A 17,063-nucleotide genomic window follows, 5' to 3' on the forward strand; every position below is an offset into this window, starting at 1 on the left:
TTTGAACACTTATTACATGCCAAGCACCATCCTAAGTATGTCATGTGTATTAGCCCAGTCAGGCCCCTCCAACACTCTAGGTGACAGCTGCTCTAGTACTAACTCAATCTCAGAGCTAGAAAACTGTAGGCACAGAGAAGACAAATAATTTCCTGAGGATCACACAACTAGTAAGTAGAAGAAGTACTCTTTGGTAGTTTGGCTCCAGAGCACAGGTTTTAATCATCCCAAAACATTTTTATGCACCTTGATTATTTAGCAAAGTCTTTTTACCTACATTAAAAATAACCTAACCCAATTTAAGTGTCCCTGCCAGGAATGTAATACAATTTCAAGTACATGTTAGTTTAACTAGAGGAATGATTCATTTTATTTTGATGTATTTTGCATTCCTTGGCCAGTTTTAATTCCGTAAGCATATTACAAGTATATTAAGTTATGCCAGGCACTCGGTGGGATAAGAAAATGAATAGACATGGTTGCTGCCCCACCGTATCTTATAATATAGTAGAAGGAATATATCAGCCACTAACTAAACATAACAGAAGGAATTTGGAGAAAGACAGAAATATGAGCAAGACACTGAGCGTTTATAAGGAACTGTGTGACTATAGCTTTGAGGATATACATAAAAGGGGAGATACAAAAGATAATTTGAAACAGAATTAAGATAGCAAATGTCAGGAAAACTAAAATGCCACTAAATTAACATGTGAAACATACATAAGAACTTTTATAAAAACTTCCAAAGAATATTCGCAAAAAATGAAAAAAAAAAGTTTCATTTTCAAAATGGCAGGCTGAAGGGCCACCTGGACATCCACATAGAGAATTACTAGCTTAAGAAAGACAGTCTTTCTTATGAGATATAAAAAAGACAGAGTCATAAAAACCTACATTTTATAAACACACAGAAGCCCCCCCCCCCCTTTTTTTAAGACTATTTCTTCATGAGAGAGACAGAGAGAGAGGCAGAGACACAGGCAGTGGGAGGGAGAAGCCGGATCCCCATGGGGAGCCCAATGTGGGACTCGATCCCAGGACCCCGGGATCCCGACCTGAGCCAAAGGCAGACGCTCAACCACCGAGCCACCCAGGTGCCCCAGAAGCTTTTTCAAAGTTGTAATTAAATTAAAGCTGGGCAGCCCAGGTGGCTCAGTGGTTCAGCGCCCCCTTCAGCCCAGGGTGTGATCCTGGAGACCTGAGATCGAGTCCCACGTCAGGCTCCCTGCATGGAGCCTGCTTCTCCCTCTGCCTGTGTCTGTTTCTCTCTCTCTCTCTCTCTCTGTTTCTCTCTCTCTCTCTCTGACTCTCGTAAATAAAATCTTTAAAAAAAAAAATTAAAGCATTCTGGGATGATGGCTTAGTGGTTGAGTGTCTGCTTTTGGCTCAGGTTGTGATCCCAGGATCCAGGATCGAGTCCCACATTGGGCTCCTTGCAGGATGCCTGTTTCTCCCTCTGCCTGTGGGAGGCTAAGTGGCTGAGCGTCTGCTCAGTGGCTCAGGGCATGAGTCCAGGATCTAGGATGGAGTCCCACATCGGGCTCCTTGCAAGGAACCTGCTTCTCCCTCTGCCTGTGTCCCTGCCTCTGTGTGTGTGTATGTCTCTTATGAAGAAATAAAATCTTAAAAAATAAAAAAATTAAAGCATCCTTAGGGCATCTGGATGGCTTAGTGGGTTTAGTACCTACCTTTAGCTCAGGTAATGATCCCAGGGTCCTGGGATCTAGCCCTGCATCAGGCTCCCCTCTCAGGGAGGAGTCTACTGCTCCTTCTCTCTCTCTCCCCCTTTGCCTCTCCACCAGGCTTGTGCTCCCTCTCTCTCTCTCTCTCTCTCTCACTCTCAAATAAATAAATAAATAGAATCTTTAAAAAAAATTAAAGCATCCTTTATGTTGTTTGGGAGAATGGCAGAGATACTGGTCAACTTTACCCATTAAGACATATTAATAAGAACTAAATGGAATATATAATTTCTAAACTATAAGAGGAAAATCCACAGGAATAAAAGGTACAACATAGAGAATTTGTTCAGTGGTACTGTAACTGCATTGCACAGGGACCGATGTGACAAGATAGACTCTTGTGGTTAGGATAGCATAACATATAAACTTTTCAAATACATCCACTTGAAACTAATGTAACACTGTATCAACTATACTTCAGTTTTGCTTTTTTTTTTTTTTTTTTTAAAGCAGTAATCCGGTAGGAGGAAAGGAAAGGGAATAAAAGCAAATAAAAAGTACAGAAAAAAGCATAAATAAAAAGACAATAAAAATGAATCCAAAAATAATCAGTAATAATGAATAAATACATGATCAGTAACAATGAACAAATACTTGAAGAAACAGCTCAGAGCATAAGCACAAAATTCAGTGATCTGGTGATCAGAGATGAGAGAGATACCCAAAACATATGTAAAGGTCAAAAATGAAGATACAGAAGATATGTGAAGCAAATAACAGGTAGTTATCTTAACAAGAATTTAGGGGAAAAGCATATATAAAGGACATAATTTAATAATAAATGAACAACCCAATAAGAAGACATAATAATCATATACCTATATACTACATGTAGCTAACAGAGCCTCTGAATAAAACAAAAATCAAAAGAATTCCTAGGAGAAATTAACAAAACCAAAAATCATGAGATTTCAAATAACTAGTTATTTCAATAACTAGATCACACAGATATAAAAAAAACATTAGTTAAGATACAGAAATATGAATAACCCAATAAATAACCCTGGCCTAATGGAAAAACTTCAGAATCTTTGGAAAAAAAATACTCCTTTTATTTGCATATGTGTAGAATTTTCACAAAAAAATTATCATCTATTACACCAATACAAAGAAAAACTTTATAACTAAATAATCAATATCAAGTAGGTATTCTTTAGCCATATTTATTAAAGTCTATAAACCAACAGTTATAATTTTATTACACCCAAAGATTACTTCTATAATATCTTAATTTTAGTGATCTAAAGAAATATAATTACCTTGTTGGTGTTAAGTTTTCCAATTTCATCTAGATCCAAAAACATGTCCAAATCACATCCTAATTTCCCAAAACTGTTGACTGAGGACCCAAAGGGTCTCACTGTACAGTCCAGAAAATATGCAGCTGCTATGTCTTCAATAAGAGAACAGGTGAGATATCGTAGTTTAATGTCCTCCTCTGTTAACTGGAACTCCTTCAGCAGAGTATTCAGCTGATCATCTATCTAGCTGACCAAAACAAAACCAACAAAATACAGAAAATGTACAGGTCATATAAAATAACTGTCATTTTACTTCTAGAGATTTGATGGCTTTGGAGACTTACCTTAAAAACATACACTTTCTCCCTGTGACCATTAAAGTTGATCAAATTTTTAAAAAGATTTTAACTATTCTTTTAAAGAGAACTGAAGAATGGTAACATGAGCAAAACCAAAGTTGGCTAGAATTAAAACCACTACTACTTTAATACAACTAAAGTATTGTTTTAGGAAAATGAAAATAGTAAAATGCTCCAGAAGAGATCAAAACAACCACATAGCTAGATATTTTAAATGAAGTTGGGGGGACGGAAGAACCATGTTAAAGGCAAGAAATACCAGAAATAAGCAATACCTCAGGTAATGAAGGCCCAAGATCCCTCAATTCCTCAGAATAAAAATCCTGTATTTTCACCAGAAAACTGGGATTTAAAAGCACATTTTGAAACTGCAGTATTTACAATAAAAATCATAGCCTCAAATGCCCATTTTTGGAAATACTATTGAAAATAACTGAAAAAAAAATTGAACTATAAAACTCAAGAAAAATAAATAAAAGAAAACAAAAGAAATGTATAAGGTTAGAAATAAATTTTTTAAAATTAGAAAATCAAACAAAAATAGCATTTGGTAAAAATTATGAACTGATTCTTTGAAAGGACTACTAAACTAGCTAAACCTCTGACAAGCCTCAGGAAGAAAACCCAAAACTAATACGAACAATGTTAGGGCAGCAAAATAGATTAAATCAGAAATGAGATTTTTTTTTGGGGGGGGGGGGGAGATATTTTTAAATTTATAGAAAAATGCCAAGTACAACTGTATGCCATTATGCTGACCGGAGAAAGAAAATCTGCATAGTCCAAAGACTGAAAACTCTGGAAGAATGCGGTTACTCAGGAGTATAAGCAGGGCATGGGGGAGGGGAGCAGAGAAGGATCACTTTCACTTTTCACTTGACACATTCTACAGTATGAATATTTTATGAAAAGAACCTATAATATACAAACTAATATCATACACACACATATTTTTAGAGATTGGGAAGTATACCTAAAAACTTACACTTTCTGCATAACAAAGTAATTCAGAAAGCTTCTTGCTTGAAGGAGGGGAATGATTACTGCATTGTATACAGGACTGTTCTGAAGTCTGACTTGATGGATTTTTCATCTTTAAATTGAAGAAACGTGACTTGAATGGAATTGCAGCCTCTGTGTCCATACTCGGAGTACGAGTTATATTCTGTAGTGAAGTAACACTTTCCTTCTGACAAAATTCTACAACAGCATAAAGACCCTATGCCAAAATCATAAGGAAAAACAGAAGACATCTCAGATGGATATATTTTACATAGTATTTCTGTTCAAATTTCCAAATGATTATCATAATACTAAAAACGATTACAGATAATAGACTTCTAACATAGCACTGGTTTTAATCATTAGAAGCAGACTAAGAAAAGGAACAATACAGCAGCCTGGGTGGCTCAGCAATTTAACACCGCCTTTAGCCCAGGGCATGATCCTGGAGACCCGGGATGGAATCACACATCGGGCTCCCTGCAGGGAGGCTGCTTCTCCCTCTGCCTGTGTCTCTGCCTCTTCCTCTCTGAAAACAATGATGAAATAGAAAATCAAAAGGCAAAACAAAAATCCCCGTCCCCCCTGCCTTTACCCCTAAAATAAGAGACTACTTATTCAAATAATGGAATTAGTCAGTTATAAACTACTTCTAATTCTATAACAATGCCATAAAGATTTCTATTCTCAGACCAAAATATCATTAAAGAAATTTAAAGAAATCGGACACCTGGGTGGCTCAGGGGTTGGGTGTCTGCCTTTGACTCAGGGCATGATCCTAGAGTCCCGGGATTGAGTCCTGCATTGGGCTTCCTGCATGGAGCCTACTTCTCCCTCTGCCTATGTCTCTGCCTCTCTCTGTGTCTCTCATAAATAAATAATTAAATAAAATCTTTAAACAAAAAGAAAAAGAAAAAGAAATTTAAAGAAAGATGTAAGGTATCAAAAGAGAATCTAACTTTACCATATTGCAAATAACCAATGTTATTTTCATAATGATATGATACTATAATAATAGCAAAATAGCAAAAATGCATATCTTTCAAAAGCATAAATGTTAGATGATTTTCAAATACTTACAAAGCTCTCATAGAAGAAATGATTATTAATAGGTCCATGTTGGGATAAATATTTCAGAAATTTTTTTTCACTGATTTTATTTGGGCAATGTATTAAAACAGTTCGCTGTGCCTGTTCGCGTCTTTCTTTCTGCAACTCAGAGAATTTCTTTTTGGGAGTCCTGCCTTCAGAGTCTATGAATGAGACAAAAACATTTCCAATACACACACTCACAAATATAAAATTTAAAGCATACTTTGATAAGGTATATAAAGATTTTTTTTTTAAAAAAAAAGGGTATATGAAGATTTTATAGCTGATTAAAACAATTTTATCCAAATCTCATCTTCTTTCTTTTTTACCTGTATAAGAATAACGCTATACTACTTTCAATTTTCATTTTACCATTCTCTTGTAAATATCATTACCAATGTCCACTTTTCTAGTTTTGATTTACTGTATTCAATACACAGCGCTGCAAAGAGAGATAGCCACAAAATTTTAAAAGCAAAATCAGGAATGTAGTCACTCACGTAACACTTCCCCAAATATACACATACAAAATCTGTATAAGCTGTAACATTCCAAAGCCTAAAAGAAATTATCGTAAGCCTAAGTGTAATGAGAATGAGTTTAGAACTTTAACGTATTAAAGTAAGTTATTATAGTTTTTCTTTGTCATAGGTGTTGGTCTGGCTGCAACAATTAACAATGAGTTACCAATTATCATGTGCTGTGTGTCACAGGGAAATCAAAGAATTTAAAATCCAGTTGCTGCCCATAAAATGTTCATGATAATTTTACTAATGAAATACAGGGTTATTTCTTTTCTCATTAAAAACTACTTCAGGGGCTGGGGGTTTTACAATCACAGGAAATGAAGACAAGAGCTGTGACAGTCAAGAATTAGATATTAATAATTGACCACAAAGGAAAGAACAACTAAGTATAAAGAAAAGGAAAATCATTCAAATTCTTAAGAGCATATTCAAGCCAAATACTGAATTTTACCAACTCATTTTTTTTTCTCTAGATATTTAACTTCTAGTTGGGTGGCTTAAAAATGATTCTTTTAAAAGTCTGAAATGGTAGATTCTAGAAATTATAAACCACCAAGTCTGATTATCAATGCCCTAAAGAAATTCCAAAGAAGTTAAATAGTACAGAAAGTAGAACTGATATATATGGAAATTGGCAGATGCTTTTAGACTCCTCTTCTTTATTTCATAACTGATGGATCAAGAATACTACAAACACACTACACCTTAATTTCAGCAAACTCCAAGACATCCTCACAGACCAGACAAACAAATGTGCGTTAATGCTAGTTAACGGCTTGCTGAACCATAAACTCTGCTCATTAGCACAGGCCTGGAGGCAGTCTCTGATGGCACACCACAGAACTCTGGCTCCTGACAGAGTACACGTTCCCAATAAGTGATCAAACAGGTACTGAACACCTTTCCTACATTCACTGTACCAGATGCTGAAAACACATCTCTTAAATAGGGGTCTACGTCTCCATTCTGAATGCCAACTCTTTAACATCAATCTCCTATTTCAAGGCTTGATCCCTAAACTGGTCTTACTCACACTAGTCGTCTTCTCAGGCCACTATTTGCTGCCAAAGCGATCTTTGTAAATTAACCTTTTTAAAAAGTCTTTGACCTCCCTGCTTCAAACCCTTCAGGAGCTTCCCTACTGCATCCAAAATCAAGTCTATATTCGACAGTGTGGGTACAGTTACTGGCATCTTGTCCCACTTCCTCTTCAGTGTCAATTTCTACCATTTCTTCCTTTTGCAGTTGTTCACTTAAGGTACTCCACATACAATACTACCACATACTGTGAACTTTTAAAGCCTTCCAGTCTCTGAGTGGAACGCCCACCTCCTCATTTTCTGCCTGGAAAACTCCCAGTCATCCCCCCCCCCCCCCCCCCCCCCCCCCCCCGCTCTGTGAAGACTTCTGACTTCCCATGGTAGAACCTTCTCCACCTCTGTATTACCTTCCTTCAACATCTGTGAAAGAAAGTAATTCGTGGTGTTGTATTTACTTAATAATATGGAAGGAAATCCATCTTCCATACTGAAGATAGGGACTACTCTTACTCACTTTGATCTCAGTCTACTAACAGTCCTTCCAATTAGTCCATAGTTCCTTCTTTTTTTTTTTTTTCTGATACAGGCTCTGCCTAGACTACTTCAACCACTTTTCCCTATGTAATTACCACCTACATATTCTTGTCTCTGGTTTTTACTGATGTCCAAGTGCTTATTGTAAAAGTAAAGTCAAATTGTTAAATTTTATTAAGTAAAAGTATAAATCTTTCCCCAATTCTCTGCCCCTAATTACATCCAACCATTAAGGTTGGTATTTATATTTCCAGATATTTTTAAGGCATATGTAAACATATACGTTTGTATTTCTCCACAGATAAACGTTTTTTACACAATTAAAAATCACCAAAATTATACTATACATTCTGTTTTACAATATGCTTCTAAAAACTTAATACATTGGGGATATCTGTGTCTGTATATTTCCCTCATTTTTTAAATGTAATGTAGTATATTGTTAATTTATCATAGTTTAGCCAATCCTCTGCTGATAAATATCGAGATGGCTTTCCTTTCTTCGCTATTACAAACAATACTGCAGTATCACCTGCATACAGTGTTTGCACTTTTGCAAGTATATCCCTGCAGCTGATCACTAGGGAAGAGAAGAGACTGAATTTAGAGAAGTCTGATAAAAGATGAAGAAATGTGCTTGAGAAGATGGAGAGGTAGAACCCAAAGCATTGACAGCTCTCTGGCCCCAAACAGTAGGCAGGAGTGATGGGGACAAGACAAAGTTGTGAAGGAAGGGACAAAAAGTTCAGGTAGTTTAAGTTTATTATCTCACAAAAGGCTTATCAAATCTACAAATGACACAAAGTTGAGAGTATAAAGTAGTAAGTGCTAATATTTTATGACAGACTCAATTTATGGTCTTTATGACATAACCTGGTGACCATAAACTAAACTTAACACAAGAAATAAGACTTAATACAGTTCTGCATTTTTAATTAAAAACAACATAAAGATACAATGACACAATGGGGGAGAAAATTAACCTAGTAGTAGTTGCATATAAGAGGCCGGGAAGAAGTTCAATCTGATCAAAGCTCAAAAGCAGTCAAAGACGTGTCTTAACTTCTGCATTGTGGATAGGGAGAGAATAAACACACTAAAGAACCAGAACACCTGGAGAGGAGTAGTAAGATGTCTAGAAACTGACAGAGAATTACTGTAGATAAAGTAGGATTTACAGCCTGGAAATAAACTAATGAGAACCCAAATGCTGTCTTCAAATATAACAGTGAACCCTCCACTCACCCAGGACTTCAGTTTTCCAAGTACCTTCACGTATACACTCTATTTCGAGTCCCACAATAATCTTTGAAAGAGTGGGTCTCGTTATTGGTGAAAACACTACACCAGTTTTTTCCAATAGTCTAGATAGCCACTTACAGAATTAATCTGTCCCTTTTGTTCTAGCAACAGCGTATCCCTGCTTGTAGAAAACTGCTCTGTGAAGTTGCAGGGGTATCCTACCTATAGCACTGACCCTCAGCCCATTAGATACGGCTAACATTATCATACCATTTTGGATAGCTCCTCTAGGTCCAAAGGGTGCGGGGTGGTGGAGATGGGGGAGTTGTGATAAATCAAAAGCTCTTTCTTAGAACTCTTCAAATTCAGGTAAAAGATTATATTTTATTCTCCTTTCTGGAGAAGGCTACAAGCAAGTAAACAGGAAGCTGCTGGCGGCCAGGCCTTCAAGTACACGAATTTGAGATAAGGAGGCCACCAAACAACAGCTGAGGAAAATATCGCACATTGGCCATATCCATCCAGCTGACCTTAAACTCTCTCTGGAGTTTGGTTAAATGAGTGGAGTTGGTATATCCTCCCCCCATACTTAAACTAATCCAAGCTAATTCTGTCACCTGCACGCAAAAGATTCCTGAATAATATACTGTATATTCTTACTCTTAGAATCAAGGTTCTTTTCTACTACTGAAATGAAAGCTAAGTCAAAACTAAGCTCATTTTAGCTCATTACAAACATGTTCCAACCATTAGAGCCTGACCAAAAAATGGAATTGGCTGATTTATGAAATAGTGTGCTTCTTGTTACTAGAAAACATTACCGGAAATGTTCTCCAACAAGTTTTCACACTAAGTGGAAACCTCAATTGAAAATTTCTCAAGTTCTTTCCAATTACAAAATGTTATGCTACTGACTCTAAGGTGCAGTTACCTTCTTCTCTTTTTAAAAAGGAAAAAGAAATTCGGACAAAGATTTTGTTAGGCACCACAAGAGTCTCTGAATACTTAGCCAGTTATGATAGGAAATGAAACATGTTTCCTAAGAAAAACAACAAAACTGTATGAAATGAGGAGTATAGCCTTGGAATCAGGTTTTTCCCTTACCTTTGCTACTTAATTATTTAAGTTCGAATTAGCCACTTGGACTAGCCTACTTTCTCATCTATAAACTGCAGTAGTAACTGCTGCCATGCCAACTTTACAAAGTTGTATTTCTCAAAGAGCGTAAGAAAAAACTCCCAAATTTAAACCACTTATACGGATGTTAAATCACAATAGCTTCTTTGGCAGAATCCTTACTCAAATTTTCAGTTACTCAAGAATTTTTAACAGAAGCAGCTTCTACCAAATACAATCCAATCAGGAGGTTAATGAAATATCGTATTAAGTAACAATCCTCACTCCCTGTCAACATGAATCTTTATTTATACAGATAAATATGATGAGAAGATCAAGCCTACCATTTATTTTAGGGGGGAACATTTTACTTTTTAGCCTACTATAAAAAACATCCCCAGAAATAATTTCATCTCTTAAAACGACCGTCCCAAGAAATGACAGAAATCAACATTTTCCTTAACTTGATCTGTGGTCTAAATAAACTCAGCAACATAACCTTGCACAAGTTACTTAGCTCTTTGGGCCTCTCTGTACACCTGGTGGGTGGAGACGGTGGACACATTCATTGCTAGACTGTTTTAAACACTGTAAATAAGACACGCGCAGCTCTTGGGTCACAAGCGGGTTTCAGTAATAGCAGGCTTCTCAATACACAGAGAAGCATATAAATTTAGACCGTCTGCGGGGCAGCAGCGTGTGCCGGGGAATGCAGATCTGTTATGAGGTCATCAAAATAACCCAAAGAATAAAGCAGACGGCAGTCATTTCCACAGGCGGAACCCTACACTTGGGAGCCGCGACTACTGTTATTCATTAACACTTCACTGTACTCGTCCTCCATCAACTTGTAAAATCAGATACATTTGTGATTGAAGCAAGTGACGGACGTATGGCATCACTGCTGTCACTGGGAACGTCACCTTGACAAATTAGAAAATATTAGCAAGCCGTACTCTTGGCCTGAACTTCACAAACATTAAAATAGTGTCATCACAGTGCACACACATTCTAAAAGAAACATCACCCCCCCCCCCCCCACACACACACACACACTACCACGAGCCATGAGCGTTCCCCTGATGAGATCAGAGGACGGGACACGGCCTCACCCTACCGCCAAAGGCTCCACGGCCATAAGCACAAGCCACGAGCTCGCCCGCGAGCCCAGCCTCTTTCCCCTTCCCTCGCCCGCCGTGGGTCGCGGATACAGAGCAAGCCGAGAACGCGGCGCCATCACCTGTCTCCACACTCCTTGAAGACTGCTCTTCTCTCTTAACGTCTGCGGCCACCGTTCCTGGGCAACTGAGAAGCCTGTGGGTGGGACGCAAGACTTGACTTCTCTGGGCACAGAGGAGTAAACGGGCCAACATCCCCACGCGGCGGGCGGCCATGGTCAAAGCAGCAGAAGCAGCCGACGAAAGGGCACGGGCTCCCGCGCATGCGCGCTGGGACGAAAGGAACGGGAAGCCTCGAGGGTCAAACTAGGTGAACGCTGCCCCAAGGAAAATGCCTTTGCTTTCTTTCAGACCTTTCTGTTCTTCCCTCCCACAGTTCTCTTTAAAAAAAAAAAAAAAAAAAAAAGCCTCCTCCCCCAATAGAACGAGCCCACCACCAGAAGCAGTGGTGAAAATAGAACCAGAGACCAAGGTCATGAGGAAGCAGCACGGACCTGGGAATCTATACTCACAGTATAATAAATGACAACAGACACTGTTGGGAGTGTCCTAGTCACTCTTACTCCTTACAACAGCCCCGTGGGATAGGAACACCTGTTATCTCTATTTATTTATGGGGAGACGAGAGGACATACGGAAGTTAAGTAACATTTCTGAACCAGGGGCAGAGATGGGAGTTAAACCTAGAATACCTGGTACAGAGTTTGCCTTTTTTCATGTAACAAGGTTGTGGAGCTTCAGTTCGTGTGCTGCACAGTCCACCCCTTCTGGATGGTTGTTTACAAAGTTGCACAACGTCTCCATAATCATTTTAAGAATATTTTCAGGGATCCCTGGGTGGCGCAGCGGTTTAGCGCCTGCCTTTGGCCCAGGGCGTGACCTGGGGTCCCGGATCGAGTCCCACGTCGGGCTCCCGGGGCATGGAGCCCGCTTCTCCCTCTGCCTATGTCTCTGCCTCTCTCTCTCTCTCTCTCTCTCTGTGACTATCATAAACAAATAAAAATTAAAAAAAAAAAAAGAATATTTTCATCACCCCCAAAAGCAACCTCCTGCAGATTAGCTCTCACTCCCCCCCAGCCCTAAATAGCCACGTATCTCCTTTTTGTCCGTGCTGTTGCCTATTTTAGACATTTCATCTAAATTGGATCGTGCAGTAGGTGGCTTTTGTGACTGGCTTCATTCACTTGATGTAATACTTCCAAGGTTCTTCCTTGTTGTCACATCTATTAGTGCTTCATTCTTTTCTCTGACCAAAAATAACATTCCATTACATGGTTTTAAAAGATAAATTGAGGCATGTTAAAAATTTTTAAGACATTATTTGAGCAAAAAAAAAAATCCATTCAAAGCGGGCAACATCCAATCTAACAGATAGAAAGGACTCTTAGAGCCTGAAGGGAAGACTTGAAAATAAAAACCAAAAAAAAAAAAAAAAAAAGGCTTTTATAGGCAGAAGAGAGCAGGAACAAGGAAGTTAAAATAAGCAAAAAGTGCATCGGTTATTGCAAAGTTACTTTCCTCTAGGGGATGTCCCAGTTCTATCAGGCTAATTAACTAACTAATGCTGATCGGGTGATTCGTGGTACACTGGCTTAAGATTCCGTTTCTGGGAGAGTTGAAACTAATTAAGTCTTGGTTTGGGTACATAGGGCTTATACAAGTGACTCTGTTTTGGACCTGTTGTCTTATTCTTAACAGTGGATATGCCACTTATGGTTATCCATTTCTGCTGTTTCTATCTTTTGGCTATTGTAAAATCTTAGAAGCAAACAGAGGGGTAAATCTTCACAACCTCAGGTAAGGCAATGATTCTTAGATAGGACACTAAACAAGCAACAAAAGGAAAAACATAAATTAGGTTTCATCAAAATTAACTTTATATTTCAAAGGACACCATCAAAAAAAGTGAAGTTCAACCCACGGAAGAGGATTAAGTGTTTGCAAATCGTATATCTGATAAGGATTTATATCCAGAATATATCCAGAATGTATAAAGAACACTTAAAAGAGTACTAAAAATAATCCAATTAAAAATGGGTGAAGGAGGGATGCCTGCGTGATTCAGTGGTTGAGCATCTGCCTTTGGCTCAGGTTGTGATCCCAGGTCCTGGGATTGAGTCCCGTGTTGGACTCCTCCCAGGGAGCCTTCTTCTCCCTCTGCATGTGTCTCCACCTCTCTCTCTGTGTCTCTCATGAATAAATGAATAAAATCTCAAAAAATACTTTATAAAAAAATGGGTGAAGGATCTGAATAGATATTTCTTTAAATATGCAAATGGCCAATAATTACATGAAGAGAGCTCAGAATTCATCAAATGCAAATCAAAAGTGAGATACTACTCATACGCATTACTGTGGTATTAAATGAAAACAGAAAATAACAAGTATTGGCGAGAATGTGCAGAAACTGGAAACTTCTTACACTATAGTGGGAATGAAAGTGGTGCAGCTGTTTGGAAAATAGCCTGACATTTCCTCGAAAGATTAACACAAAGTCACCACATGGCCCAGACTTCCATGCATAGGTATACACCCAAGAGAAGTGAAAACATATGTTCACACAAAAACTGATACACGTGAATGTTCATAGCAGCATTATTTATAATAATGGGCAAAGTAGAGTCCTTAAACAAATAGCACTCGGACAAATTGAATATCCACAAGCAAAACCAGGAAATTGGATGCCTACTCATATGATATATAAAATTTAATCAAAATTGATCACAGACTTAAATGCCCTAGTGCTACTTGTTTAAAGGACTCTGCTTTGCCCATTAAATGGTATTGGCATATTTGTTAAAGTCAGTTGGTCATAAATACCTGGGCATATTTCTGGATTCTCAATTAATTCCATTTCATTGATATATATGTTTATCCTTACACCAGTACCACACTATCTTGATCAATGTAGCTTTCTAGTAATTTTTTAAATCGGGAAGTACAAGTTTTCCAACCTTGTTATTCTTTTCCAAGATTGTTTTGGCTATTTCAGATTTCTAAATTTTCATATGAACTTACTATCAGCTTCTCAGTTGCTGACAGAAAGGCAGCTAAGGTTTTGGTAGGAATTATGTTGAATCTGTAGATCAGTTTCAGGAGTATTGTCATCTTAAGAACATTAAATCTAAAAAATGAACATGGAAGCCCCTTCCATTTATTTAGGTCTTCTTTAATTTCCTTCACCAATGTTTTCCACTTTTCAACATATGAGTCTTACCCTTATTAAATTTATTTTTAAGTATTTTATTATGAAGCTACTATAAATGAAACTGTTTTCTTAATTTTGTTTATGGATTATTCATTGCCAGAAGACAGAACATTCAATCAAATGTTCATTGCAATAGATACCCAGTTGATTTTTGTATGTCGATAGTGTATCCAGTAACCTTGATAACTCACTTTTATTCTAATAGTTTTTCCTGTAGCTGCATTAGATTTTTCTAAATCTAATTAGATTTTCTAAGCCTGATTACTCTGCCTAGAATCTCCAGTACAGTGTTGAATAGAGGTGATGAGAATGCACATCCTGTATTGTTACTGTTCTTAGTGGAAAAGCATCCAGTCTTCTTCATGGTTTATGATGTTAGCTGTGGGTGTTTTGTAGATACCCTTACTAGGTTGAAGAAGTTCCCTTCCCTTTCTGTTTGTTAAGCATTTTCATCATAAAAGGGTGTTGGATTGTCTTGTTTTGTTTTTTTTTTCCTACACCCATCGAGACGACCTTATGCTCTTGTCTTTCATTCTTTTAATATGGTATATTACATTGATTAATATTCAGGTGTTAAACCAATCTTGTTATTCTTGCAACAATCCAATTGGTCATGGTATATAATCCTTTTTACATGTTGCTGCATTCAGCTTACCTATATTTTTGCTCTAACCTCTTAACTGGTTTGCCTCTTTCTACCAGGCTCCATATAGTCTTTTCTCAGCCCGCAGGCTACAGTGTTGTATTGTGCCATTCCTCTTTTCAAAACCGTCCAGGGATTTCTTTCCCACTCCAGAGTAAATGCTAAAATCTCACAAGATCTGATCTAACCAAACCTCCCAATTCTTCTAGAGCACACATCCTGGGACTCTCTGTTTCATCTACTCTGCTCTTCCTATGCTAGTTTCCTTGATGTTTCTCAGCAATCCAAGAAAATTTGCACCTCAGGACATTAGCACTTTCTGTATTCTATTCTTAGGTTGTTCTTCTTCCATATGACTTACTCCCTTACTTCCTTCAGTTCTCTGTTCACATGTTGCCTCATTAGAGAAGCAGCTTCTGATCATCTTATAAAAGAGCAATGCTTTTACCCCCAAGAATGGCATAGTATTCCCCATTCTCCTAACCTGCTCTTTCTTGATAGCATATTTTACCATCTGACTATATATGTTTAAATGCTTGTTTTGCTTACTGTCTTTCCTCACGTACAGCATAAGCTCAAATAAATATATGTATATATTTGTTGGGCAAGTATTATTGATTTATTACTATGGGCAATGTTCTACATGCTGGAGACAAATTGAAAAAAAAATAAAGCAGATAAAATCTCTGCCCTTATGGAGCTCATCTTTTAGTAGGGAGAGATATTCAATAAATAAATATAATTAAAATATGGAATTGTGGTGATGAGTACAAAAGAGGAAGATTTTGCAAGCAATATGGAGGTTACTAATATTCTTGGTAAAAGCAGTTTTAATGGACGATGGATATGATAACCCAATTGGAATGGGTGCAAGTATGAATGAGAGGAGCAAATTAAAACAGACAGTACTGAAAATTATTTCAGGGATCTTACTATGAAGGTGAATACAGAAATGAGGTATGAAGAAATAGCATATTTGTAGTTGACCCAAACAATCCCAGTAGAGATACAAAGTAGGTTTTATGGGAGACAGAAGAGAAAATTGCTGAGCTATGTCCTTTAGCAGTTTTTGCAAGAGGACACAGTCTAGCTCCCAAGTAAAGAGATTAGACTTAAGAATATGGACTATATAGAGATGATGTAAGTAGGTGGTATGTTTGTTAAATGAATGATTCACTGTTAATCATAATAGTAAAGTACTCACCCCAGGAAATTCCAAATTCCAACAAGTGGCTTTATATCACGGGGCTTTCCCTGATCCCCTTTGTGAACTGAGATCATCTATGTGTAAGTTATAGTCTACAATATTAAATTTGGGTTCAAGTGTTGACTTGTTCTCATTTTCTGAAGACTGGTGGAACAACTCTTCTACTTGGAAGCATTTTAATGGGATGTATCAGAAAACCAACTCGGGATCCCTGGGTGGCGCAGCGGTTTGGCGCCTGCCTTTGGCCCAGGGCGCGATCCTGGAGATCCGGGATCGAATCCCACGTCAGGCTCCCGGTGCATGGAGCCTGCTTCTCCCTCTGCCTGTGTCTCTGCCTCTCCCTCTCTCACTGTGTGCCTATCATGAATAAATAAAAAAAAAAAAAAATTAAAAAAAAAGAAAACCAACTCAAATTACGTAAGTTTAAAAAACACATTTGTGACTTTTACCCAACACTCTATGAATTTACCTTATAGATAGACTTGCACAAGTGTGCAAGGGTATCTAGACAAGGTTCACTGCAACATTAATTGTAAAAGCAAAAAATGAAAATAACTCCAACATCCATCATAGGTTACATCAACTAGGGTATAGACATACCATGAAGTTCTCTTTCTTTATTACAAAGAGTGAATCATTCATTTAACAAACATACCACCTACTTACATCATCTCTATATAGTCCATATTCTTAAGTCTAATCTCTTTACTTGGGAGCTAGACTGTGTCCTCTTGCAAAAACTGCTAAAGGACATAGCTCAGCAATTTTCTCTTCTGTCTTTGTCTAGGGGGTACCTCTGGCATGAGAAGACTTCAAATTTTTACATCATAGAATTCTAATTATATACAATTTTTTTCAATAAGCATGTGTCAATATAGTAACTTTACCATTAAAAAGATCATATAGGACACTTCAAAGATATGGTAATG

The 17,063-nt window shown here is 37.6% G+C and overlaps 1 protein-coding gene across 1 annotated transcript in view; it reads right to left on the bottom strand.

Moving 5' to 3' along the window:
• MTPAP (mitochondrial poly(A) polymerase) overlaps positions 1-11,340 on the bottom strand; it is a 29,008-nt gene extending 17,668 nt beyond the window's left edge. The window contains exons 1-4 of the mRNA XM_072825556.1: positions 11,139-11,340; positions 5,428-5,600; positions 4,331-4,564; positions 3,005-3,229 (exon numbers count right to left, since the gene is read on the bottom strand). Of these exons, the coding sequence (XP_072681657.1) occupies positions 3,005-3,229; positions 4,331-4,564; positions 5,428-5,600; positions 11,139-11,292 (786 nt within the window). The 5' untranslated portion in view covers positions 11,293-11,340. The remainder of the gene's footprint in view (positions 1-3,004; positions 3,230-4,330; positions 4,565-5,427; positions 5,601-11,138) is intronic.
• Between the last annotated feature and the right edge of the window lie 5,723 nt (positions 11,341-17,063).

The sequence above is a fragment of the Canis lupus genome, chromosome 5 (genome assembly GCF_048164855.1).
Source record: "Canis lupus baileyi chromosome 5, mCanLup2.hap1, whole genome shotgun sequence".
NCBI lineage: Eukaryota > Metazoa > Chordata > Mammalia > Carnivora > Canidae > Canis > Canis lupus.